Below are 12,407 nucleotides of genomic sequence, written 5' to 3'. Positions count from 1 at the left end.
AAATATATATTTATAGCTAGAATTCACTGAAAGTCAAGTATATATATATATATATATATATATATATATATATATATATATATATATATATATATATATATATATATATATATATATATATGTATATATATATATGTATATATATATATATATATATATATATATATATATATATATATATATATATATATATATATATATATATGAAATACTTGACTTAGTATTTCGTCAAGTATTTCTTATACAGGTAAAAGCCAGTAAATTAGAATATTTTGAAAAACTTGATTTATTTCAGTAATTGCATTCAAAAGGTGTAACGTGTACATTATATTTATTCATTGCACACAGACTGATGCATTCAAATGTTTATTTCATTTAATTTTGATGATTTGAAGTGGCAACAAATGAAAATCCAAAATTCCGTGTGTCACAAAATTAGAATATTACTTAAGGCTAATACAAAAAAGGGATTTTTAGAAATGTTGGCCAACTGAAAAGTATGAAAATGAAAAATATGAGCATGTACAATACTCAATACTTGGTTGGAGCTCCTTTTGCCTCAATTACTGCGTTAATGCGGCGTGGCATGGAGTCGATGAGTTTCTGGCACTGCTCAGGTGTTATGAGAGCCCAGGTTGCTCTGATAGTGGCCTTCAACTCTTCTGCGTTTTTGGGTCTGGCATTCTGCATCTTCCTTTTCACAATACCCCACAGATTTTCTATGGGGCTAAGGTCAGGGGAGTTGGCGGGCCAATTTAGAACAGAAATACCATGGTCCGTAAACCAGGCACGGGTAGATTTTGCGCTGTGTGCAGGCGCCAAGTCCTGTTGGAACTTGAAATCTCCATCTCCATAGAGCAGGTCAGCAGCAGGAAGCATGAAGTGCTCTAAAACTTGCTGGTAGACGGCTGCGTTGACCCTGGATCTCAGGAAACAGAGTGGACCGACACCAGCAGATGACATGGCACCCCAAACCATCACTGATGGTTTGGGTTGGTTTGGTTTGCATTTCCTTTGGAAATCGAGGTCCCAGAGTCTGGAGGAAGACAGGAGAGGCACAGGATCCACGTTGCCTGAAGTCTAGTGTAAAGTTTCCACCATCAGTTAATCGATGTAAACTATTATACAAACATGGGGTCTGGTTCAAATATAGAGATGAGGGTCTTTAATTTGACCTGCTGCTGTACTCTGTCTCAAAGTGTTCACGTGCTCAATGTTTCCTTACCATTATTGCTATCTTGTCTATTACCATTGTTGGTATATTCATTCTTCCTACATTGTTGATACAAATTATTGTTACAGTGTAATAATTATTGTTACCTGTGGTGATGCCACTATGACACAACATCTGTATTGTAATCCTTGAACAAAGTAACAGTGAAACTCATGTGAATAATCACTGTATGGAGAACTGGGGGTGGAATTAAATAAAGTATCTTCTTCCCACTCCCTTTCAGGCAAAACTGGACAATCATGCATTACATACTATACATTACCTTTTGCACTATATTAATTTATATTATTATGTGTTGTCAACTTTGTACTTTTTTATGTCATTGCCTGAAATAAATAAAAAAATAAATAAAAATTATAAAAATTATAAAAATAAATAAATGAAAAAATGAAATATTGCCGAAATAAGGGTGTGTTTATATGCAAATTATTATAGACACGCACACGCTAACCATTTGGCATTCAGCAACTTAAGAACAGCAGGTGGGAACAATTTGGGCGTTTAAGAATATGTCATGAATTTGAATGGACTCCTCTTAGGAAATCACTTAGGACAGGGGTCGGCAACCCGCGGCTCCGGAGCCGCATGCGGCTCTTTGATCACTCTGATGCGGCTCAGCAGCTTACTTGCCGAACCCTCCGATTTTCCCGGGAGACTTCTCGGATTTCAGTGCCTCTCGCAGAAAACTCCCGGGATTAATATTCACCGATTTTCACCCTTACAGTTATAATAAGGGCGTGCCATTATGGCACAGCATTTGGCGCCCTCTACAATCTGTATTAACAGCGTGCCAGCCCAACCACTTGTTATACAGTATGCATCTTCTGTTTGCACACGTACGTGACAGCAAGGCATACTTGGTCAACAGCCACACAGGTTACACTGACGGTGACCATATAAAACAACTTTAACACTCTTACTAATAATGTGCCACACTTTGAACCAAAACCAAACAAGAATGACAAACACATTTCGGGAGAACATCTGCACCTTAACACAACATAAACACAACAGAACCAATACCCAGAATCCCATGCAGCCCTGACTCTTCTGGGCTACATTATACACCCCTGCTACCACCAAACCCCGCCCCCACCCCAACCCTGCTCCCTCACACATCAACCCCCCCCCTCCCCCTTTGTGCGTCGGTTGAGGTGGGCGGGGTTTGGTAGCCGGGGTGTATAATGTATCCCGGAAGAGTTAGGGCTGCATGGGATTCTGGGTATTTGTCCTGTTGTGTTTATGTTGTGTTACGGTGCAGATGTTCTACCGAAATGTGTTTGTTATTCTTGTTTGGTGTGGGTTCACAGTGTGGCGCATTATTAGTAAGAGTGTTAAAGTTTTTTTATAACGCCACCGTCAGTGTAACCTGTGTGGTTGTTGACCAAGTATGCCTTGCTGTCACTTACGTGAGCAAGCGGAAGCCCTATACAACGCGTGGCTTATCAGGCATGCTGGTTGTAGTGGGTGCTATATGCTGTACTATTACGGCACGCATGACGCTGAATAGCGCCATTCATATAAAACCCGCGTGCCCCACCAGCATTCAAATTCCATATTAAGGTGTGGGCAGCGTGTCTGAGACCCCTGGTTTTTACATAGCACAAAGCAAAAAAAAAACTTTGTATGCAGTGTTATTTCATTTTAAATTTCAAAAATTTTTTGTGGCTCCCATTGTTATCTATAATTTGTGAAACTGGTCAAAATGGCTCTTTGACTGGTTAAGGTTGCCGACCCCTGACTTAGGAAGAAAGATAAGAGGAAAAGTTAGGACGTTATTGCTGAATGGGGCCCATTGTCTCTACGATGTGTAGTGTACATTTCAAATCTCTTAATCTGCATGTGTTTCAGGCTTCCTCAGTACCGGGGACCAGGCTGCCAAAGGGAACTACGGCCTACTGGATCAGATCCAGGCTTTGAGGTGGATCAGCGAGAACATCGGCTTCTTCGGAGGAGACTCTAATCGCATCACTGTGTTCGGTTCTGGCATCGGAGCGTCCTGCGTCAGCCTGCTGACTCTTTCCCACCACTCTGAAGGTACGGCGCTGTCAAAAAACTGGGGTGGGAGGGGTGCTGATGCAGCTGTTGAGCACCTCCCCTGCCTGCTGGCATGTAGGCTGCTTGATATTTAAAATCTGGCAAAGGCAGTGAGGGATTCTTTGAGTAAAGTACAGTACAGCATGACGACTGTTGCACGGAGCAGGTGTTTGCATTTCAATTATTGTGTTGTTCAGTACCACAGGGGGTCCTGTGATGCGTTGCTGCTCTGCTTGTATCCCCCCGCCTTTCGGAAGCCGAGGGGTACAATGTTTTTTTTTTGTGGGACAAGATTAAAACATGATGCACTTTGGAAGAGCATTTCAGCGTGGTATGCTTTCCCTTTATAGTAAATGTTGTTTATCCCCAGGCTACCTTAATGCTTCCTCATGGTGATATACTGCATGTCCTTAGTACTAAATGCAGCATGCGTGCTTAACCCAGACTTGCAATAAACATCCCTCATGGCCATAGTTGCCTAATACATCATTGAATTAAGGAGGGGCCCCATGCTTATAGGTAATTTCTGGTTTCGGCTTATTGGAACGAGGCAGCACTGTGGGATCCATCCGAGAATGTCAACTTCCTGCTGCACCCTGCGGAGCCATGCAGAAGCTGCATCGTTCTTAACCTTGAATTATTCCATCCATCCGCACACTTACTCATCCAATTGAAGTAGGTTTTTTTTTCTTTTTTTCTTGCATCCATTCTGTCATAAAGCTATGTTTATGTGCTGGTTAATATTCCAAATGAGAAATCCTAGCATTTTACATCCTTTGCTTGTAAACCGGCCGCTAAGAAGGTAGTTGGGATACGGTATGGTTGGGAACAAAAGACGCTTTTACTGTTTATCACATGAAAGTAGACAAACACCAATATGGTTATGTATGCAGATGACACAACTCCGTACAGTACTGCCTCTACCTTAAATCATACTTGCCAACCTTGAGACCTCCGATTTCGGGAGGTGGGGGCGTGGTCGGGGGTGGGGCAGGGCGTGGTTGGGGGTATGGTTAAGAGGGGAGGAGTATATTGACAGCTAGAATCAAGTATTGCATACACATACATATATATATATATATATATATATATATATGTATGTGTGGGAAAAAAATCACAAGACTATTTCATCTCTACAGGCCTGTTTCATGAGGGGGGGGTACCCTCAATCATCAGGAGATTTTAATGGGAGCATTCACATACCATGGTTTATATAGGGCACAGAGTGGGTGGGTACAGGCTGGCGTAGGGGCGTGGTGATTGGCTCATGTGTTACCTAGGAGGTGTTTCCGTCTGTGGCGGCATGCTGTTACAATTTCGCTGCGCTTGTTGAGGGATGACAGGTCTGGACGGTAAATAATAAACAGTTTCTCTTTCAAGCATAGGTTGCATCTTTTATTACCACTATTGTAAGGTGTGCTGGATGCAAGGATTTGCCATGTTATTGAATATTCAACATTATTGTCTTTGAGGTCCCAAATGTGTTTGCTGAGTTCTGTGGTATTCCGCAGGTTTTGGTTCCTGAAAGAAGCCTTGTGATTGTTCCATCTGGTTTTGAATTCTCCCTCGGTTAATCCTACATATGTGTCGGATGTGTTAATGTCCTTGCGTATTACCTTAGATTGGTAGACAACTGATGTTTGTAAGCACCCCCTGTTGAGAGGGCAATCAGGTTTCTTTCGACAGTTACAGCCTTTGTTGGTTTTGGAGTCGCTCTGTCCGGGGGCCGACGGCTCATTTGCAATTGTTTTGTTGTGGTTTGAGATGATTTGTCGTATATTGTTCATGCAGCTGTAGCTCAATTTAATGTTGTTCTTGTTGAATACTTTTCTTAGGGTGTTGTCTTTGGGAAAGTGTTTGTCAATCAGATTGAGGAATTTGTGTCCAATGTTAGTTGAGACGTTTTTGCTGTATGGGGGGTTGTACCAGATGATGTCGTTTCGTTTTCTGTTCTTTTTTGGCTGGTTTCCTGGCGTGGGTTCATAGGTGAGGGTGAAATTGTATCCGCTTTCATCAAGGGCTTTTTGGTACGGGGGGGTTCCTTGGTCAAATTCAGCTTTGCTAGATGACAGCATCAATAGTCTTTTATTAATTCCGGTAGGTATTTTTTTCGTGGTGGTGGGTGGGTGGTTGCTGTCATGGTGCACGTATTGGAGTGTTGTGTTGGGTTTCGTGAATGGTTGGTAGCTGTTATTTCTCAGGTTGAAAGTGACGTCAAGGAAGTTGACGGTTTGCTTGTTGGCTTCAATCGTGATCCGTAGGCCGTTCTCTTTGAAAATTTGGCATATGCGCTTCTTGGTATTCTCGCTGCTCCTTGGCGAGGCGCGACACACTGCCAGTCCGTCATCACGGTAAATACCAAGGTTCAGATTGAGGCTAGCGACCTGTCATCCCTCAACAAGCGCAGCGAAATTGTAACAGCATGCCGCCACAGACGGAAACACCTCCTAGGCAACACATGAGCCAATCACCACGCCCCTACGCCAGCCTGTACCCACCCACTCTGTGCCCTATATAAACCATGGTATGTGAATGCTCCCATTAAAATCTCCTGATGATTGAGGGTACCCCCCCTCATGAAACAGGGCTGTAGAGATGAAATAGTCTTGTGATTTTTTCCCACACATACATATATTGCGCTCTACTACGGTATCGAGCACTATTTTTTGGATAACCTTATTAAGACATATATATATATATATATATATATATATATATATATATATATATATATATATATATATATATATATATATATATATATATATATATATATATATATATATATATGTATCTACATCCTGAAAATATGCAAACAAAACTGTGTTTGGATAATTGATACTTCAAACTTGCATAAATAAATCTTAAGGAATATAGCATAACTTGGCTTCTGAGAGCTTCAAAATGTAATGAATAAAATACTAAAGTTGTTGATAAACAAGCAATTATTTGAATAATTAAATATGGTCATTTTAAATGAATTATTATGATAATTTAAAATTAACTATTTCAAATATGTTTATTTTAATGTATAATTCTAATGCCTGGATGTAATAAGGAGTCAGAAAAAATACAAATAGAAATACAATTAATTTTGATGTTTTTAGCAAAATATAGTAGAAATGTATTTATATATATATTTTTTTTTAATTAATAAATATATTTATTTTTCGGTAAGATAAACATAATAATACAATTTATCTCTTGTCTGGATGATTTAGTTCTTGTCAATCTGTTGTCCTCACTCAGGTCCGCATGGAGCTAGAGGGGGCGTGGCCTCTAGCTCCGGCTGAAAATCGGGAGATTTTCGGGAGAATATTTGTCCCGGGATGTTTTCGGGAGAGGCGCTGAATTTCCGGAGTCTCCCGGAAAATTCGGAAGGGTTGGCAAGTATGCCTTAAATGACCTAGAAAATAACTTAAATCAGGACCTAGAGAGAGTGTCACGCTGGGCAAATGATAGTAAACTTGTTGTGAATATTGACAAAACAAGAAGCATTCTTTTTGGATCCAGGCATATGCTTGTAGATGACACTCAGCTTCGTATTTCAATGTCAGATATACAAACCCCGTTTCCATATGAGTTGGGAAATGGTGTTTCATGTAAATATAAACGGAATACAATGATTTGCAAATCATTTTCAATCCATATTCAATTGAATGCACTACAAAGACAAGATATTTGATGTTCAAACTCATACATTTTAATTTTTTTTTTGCAAATAATAATTAACTTAGATTTTCATGGCTGCAACACGTGCCAAAGTAGTTGGGAAAGGGCATGTTCACCACTGTGTTACATCACCTTTTCTTTTAACAACACTCAATAAACGATTGGGAACTGAGGAAACTAATTGTTGGAGCTTTGAAAGTGGAATTCTTTCCCATTCTTGTTTTATGTAGAGCTTCAGTCGTTCAACAGTCCGCTGTCGCATTTTACGCTTCATAATGCGCCACACATTTTCAAAGGGAGACAGGTCTGGACTGCAGGCGGGGCCAGGAAAGTACCCGCACTTTTTTTTTTACGAAGCCACGCTGTTTATACACGTGCTGAATGTGGCTTGGTATTGCCTTGCTGAAATAAGCATGAAAAAGACGGCGCTTAGATGGCAGCATATGTTATTCCAAAACATGTATGTACCTTTCAGCATTAATGGTGCCTTCACAGATGTGTAAGTTACCCATGTCTTGGGCACTAATACACCCCCATACCGTCACAGATGCTGGCTTTTGAACTTTGCGTCGATAACAGAGCGAATATTAGAGAGGCATTTAATTCGCCAAAATTCACCCATTTAGAGTTGGGAAATCGGTTAAAAAAATATATGGTCTTTTTTCTGCAACATCAAGGTATATATTGACGCTTACATAGGTCTGGTGATAATGTTCCCCTTTAAGATTTGGATTTTCTACTACAATTCCATGGCCGTATTTATATTATTCACATGTATAATGCTATTTGCACTGCTGTTGTTGCACCTGCTGTTTTTTTGCTGTAAGGAAAGTGAGGGGACAATTCGAGAGTACGCTTTTCCATATGTTTATTTTTCACTCTCCTTAATATGTTAATACCTAAGTGTTTTTTGTTTATTCTGAGCGAACTGTGGTGCAGAATTTCCCCCAGGGATCAATAAAGTACTTTCTATTCTATTCTATTCTAATAGGCAATGTTGTATCTTCTTTTTTTTTTTTTTGCAGACCAAAATCTATTTAAAGGGGCTCTTTTCCCCCCACTAACAAACATTTTAAGAATTCATGATGTGTTTGCACACCCCATTTGCATTATTATTAATAATTGCCTCGTTTTCAGCAGATGAATGATTGGTGTTTTTGTATTTAATTTTTACCATTAAAGCTGCTTTATTCCTACTCTATAATGCTACGCTTCATGTAGCATGTTATTATATTGCCGGTGCTTCGCCTCTGCCTCCTAGTAAAACAGGATATTACGTGATATTTTCTGTCGGTGCATGGGTGTGCACTACTGTGTGTGGCAGTGATGGGAAAAAATAGCCAGTAAAAGTTTTAAAGGTCCTTGGAAAGTTGGAAATGGGAAGCCGATACTTAATGTAGTTTTATTTTATATGCAATTATACAATGATGGCACTGGATTATAATTCCTAAAGATGAAAAATGGTTGCATTATATAACCTCTGCCTCCTCCATTCCTTCTCTCCCTGTTTTATTCCCTTATTGTTGTCTGACTCTAGCCAAAATTGACAGAGTTGTCTCGTTGCCAAGGCAACACAGCAAACTGGATGGAATTTAAAAAGCATCTGGAAGTAAATATATAATCAAATGGAATATTTAGTATAATCACATTAGCACACCTGCTTTCATGTGGTGTTGTACTAGATTTGTGTAAGGATGTTTCCCTGATGATAACGTTCTGCCTCTTGCTAAGAATACACATGGGGTTTGATTTATTGCAAAATAATATGATGCCAAAATATAAAGTTTGAAACAATGTGCCGTTGCTCCTTTATTATCTCTACAATTGACGTATACATATATATATTTTGAATATATATATATATATATATATATATATATATATATATATATATATGTCTTAATATGGTTATCCAAAAAATAGTGCTCGATACCGTAGTAGAGCGCAATATATGTATGTGTGGGAAAAAAAAAATCACAAGACTATTTCATCTCTACAGGCCTGTTTCATGAGGGGGGGTACCCTCAATCATCAGGAGATTTTAATGGGAGCATTCGCATACCATGGTTTATATAGGGCACAGAGTGGGTGGGTACAGACTGGCCTAGGGGCGTGGTGATTGGCTCATGTGTTACCTAGGAGGTGTTTCCGTCTATGGCGGCATGTTGTTACAATTTTGCTGCGCTTGTTGAGGGATGACAGGTCTGGACGGTAAATAATAAACAGTTTCTCTTTCAAGCATAGGTTGCATCTTTTATTACCACTATTGTAAGGTGCGCTGGATGCAAGAATTTGCCATGTTATTGAATATTCAACATTATTGTCTTTGAGGTCCCAAATGTGTTTGCTGAGTTCTGTGGTATTTCGCAGGTTTTTGTTCCTGAAAGAAGCCTTGTGATTGTTCCATCTGGTTTTGAATTCACCCTCGGTTAATCCTACATATGTGTCGGATGTGTTAATGTCCTTGCGTATTACCTTAGATTGGTAGACAACTGATGTTTGTAAGCACCCCCCGTTGAGGGGGCAATCAGGTTTCTTTCGACAGTTACATGCTTTGTTGGTTTTGGAGTCGCTCTGACTGGGGGTCGACGGCTCATTTGCAATTGTTTTGTTGTGGTTTGAGATGATTTGTCGTATATTGTTCATGCAGCTGTAGCTCAATTTAATGTTGTTCTTGTTGAATACTTTTCTTAGGTTGTTGTCTTTGGGAAAGTGTTTGTCAATCAGATTGAGGAATTTGTGTCCAATATATATATATGTGTGTATGTGTATATATATATATATATATATATATATATATATATATATATATATATATATATATATATATATATATATATATATATATATATACAAACCCCGTTTCCATATGAGTTGGGAAATTGTGTTAGATGTAAATATAAATGGAATACAATGATTTGCAAATCCTTTTCACATACTTGCCAACCCTCCCGGATTTTCCGGGAGACTCCCGAAATTCAGCGCCTCTCCCGAAAATCTCCCGGGACAAATTTTCTCCCGAAAATCTCCCGAAATTCAGGCGGAGCTGGAAGCCACGCCCCCTCCGGCTCCATGCGGACCTGAGTGCTGTCAGGTGTGCAACACCACGTAAATCGTTGGCCAACCAAAAAGTAACCCCAGTACGCTATAGCCAACATTCACCAGGAGATGGCAACAGACAAACATAGATCACTATTACATTCCTCCCCTTTTAGAAACGTATTGAAGTTACACAAAAAATAAATAAATAAATAAACAACCCAACCAAAAAATGCAGCAGCTCAATTAAAAAACTGTACTTAAGCCACATTCTTTTCTTTTTTTTTTAGTACTGAACTCTTAACCCTCATTTGTAAAAAATAACATGCTTATTATACAAACAGTATTTGTACACCTTTAGCACAGATTTTTATACTGTCTTCAGAGATTCAGTTTTTTTGGTGGTACTCGAAACCTTTCTGGGTACCTGCGAAAGGGTGTTCAGCATAGTTAGAAAAATAGTGACAGAGAATAGAACAAGGATGGACAATTCAACCCTTAACACAACAATGAGTAGATGAGTGTTATGTGTGTGTATATGTGTAAATAAATGAACACTGAAATTCAAGTATTTATTTTATTTATATATGTATATATATATATATATATATATATATATATATATATATATATATATATATATATATATATATATATATATATATATATATAAATTCACTGAAAGTCAAGTATTTCCGACAACGCCACCCTACCCCCCAGGCCACCACCTCCCGAAATCGGAGGTCTCAAGGTTGGCAAGTATGTTTTCAACCCATATTCAATTGAATGCACTACAAAGACAAGATATTTGATGTTCAAACTCATAAACTGTTTTTTTTTTTTGCAAATAATTATTAACTTAGAATTTCATGGCTGCAACACGTGACAAAGAAGTTGGGAAAGGTGGCAATACATACTGATAAAGTTGAGGAATGCTCATCAAACACTTGGAACATCCCACAGGTGAACAGGCAAATTGGGAACAGGTGGGTGCCATGATTGGGTATAAAAGTATATTCCATGAAATGCTCAGTCATTCTCAAACAAGGATGGGGCGAGGGTCACCACTTTGTCAACAAATGTGTGAGCAAATTGTTGAACAGTTTAAGAAACTGGAGGGCAGTGAAAATCTCCCGGGGCAACCATTCTCATGAATTTCTCCCGATTTCCGCCCAGACAACAATATTGGGGGCGTGCCTTAAAGACACTGTCTTTAGCGTCCTCTACAACCTGTCGTCATGTTCGCTTTTCCTACTTTCAAATAGCGTGCCGACCCAGTCACATAATATATGCGGTTTTTACACACACATGAGTGACTGCAAGGCATAATTGATCAACAGCCATACAGGTCACACTGAGGGTGCCCGTATAAACAACTTTAACACTGTTACAAATATGCGCCATACTGTGAACCCACACCAAACAAGAATGACAAACACATTTCGGGAGAACATCCGCACCGTAACACAACATAAACACAACAGAACAAATACCCAGAATCCCTTGCAGCACTAGGGATGATGTTCGAAACCGGTTCTCCCGGTTGTTCGATAAGAAAATAACTGATTCCATGGACTCTAATCCCTTTTTGAGAACCGGTTCCCGTTATCGAATCCACTATAGTCAAGAAAAAGAGTTGGTTCTTTATTCGAATCCCTGGGAACGAATCCCGTCCCACAGGAAATGCCCTGTGGGACGGCAATGTTATGCCCATTTGATTGTAGACTCTTACTGACACCTTGTGGCGATATGAACATACTACACGTCATTAGTTTGGGCACTTCCGGGTTGGCGACGTCAGTTCAGTTCATGAGACAATTGAGAAGTAGACAAGTTGTGTTAGCTCTTACAAGCTTTGGAAAATATAAGTCTGTAAGTAAACTGTTTAACTTGTTTATGTAACTCAATATTAAGGTGGAAAGTGGTTAAATTTGATACTAAGATGTTTATTGAAAAACGATTTTTGTGCACTGTTTCAATGGATGTTTTGAGGACTTAAAATGTCTGCCAGTCGTGTATTTGGGCGGTATAGCTCGGTTGGTAGAGCGGCTGTGCCAGCAACTTGAGGGTTGCAGGTTCAATCCCCGCTTCCGTCATCCTAGTCACTGCCGTTGTGTCCTTGGGCAAGACACTTTACCCACCTGCTCCCAGTGCCACCCACACTGGTTTAAATGTAACTTAGATATTGGGTTTCACTATGTAAAGCGCTTTGAGTTACTAGAGAAAAGCGCTATATAAATATAATTCACTTCACTTCACTTATTTCCCCTATCGAAATAATTTTTCGGACGAAGAATTGTTGATTGATGACTGTGGTGTTCTTAGTGTCATAGTGTGTGTAGTTAGCAGAGGTGGGTAGTAACGCGCTACATTTACTCCGTTACATCTACTTGAGTAACTTTTGGGATAAATTGTACTTCTAAGA

General features: G+C 39.3%; 1 protein-coding gene across 3 annotated transcripts in view; it reads left to right on the top strand.

The window, feature by feature from the left end:
• The window catches only part of nlgn3a (neuroligin 3a), a 775,439-nt gene that overhangs the window by 491,458 nt on the left and 271,574 nt on the right, over positions 1-12,407 (top strand). For all 3 annotated transcript variants that reach the window (XM_061927654.2, XM_061927653.2, XM_061927652.2), the window contains one exon: positions 3,086-3,271. In XM_061927654.2, the coding sequence (XP_061783638.1) occupies positions 3,086-3,271 (186 nt within the window). The remainder of the gene's footprint in view (positions 1-3,085; positions 3,272-12,407) is intronic.

Source organism: Nerophis lumbriciformis, linkage group LG35 (genome assembly GCF_033978685.3).
Source record: "Nerophis lumbriciformis linkage group LG35, RoL_Nlum_v2.1, whole genome shotgun sequence".
Lineage (NCBI taxonomy): Eukaryota > Metazoa > Chordata > Actinopteri > Syngnathiformes > Syngnathidae > Nerophis > Nerophis lumbriciformis.
Note: the sequence above shows the minus strand (reverse complement) of the source record. Positions and strands in the feature narration are given on the sequence as shown.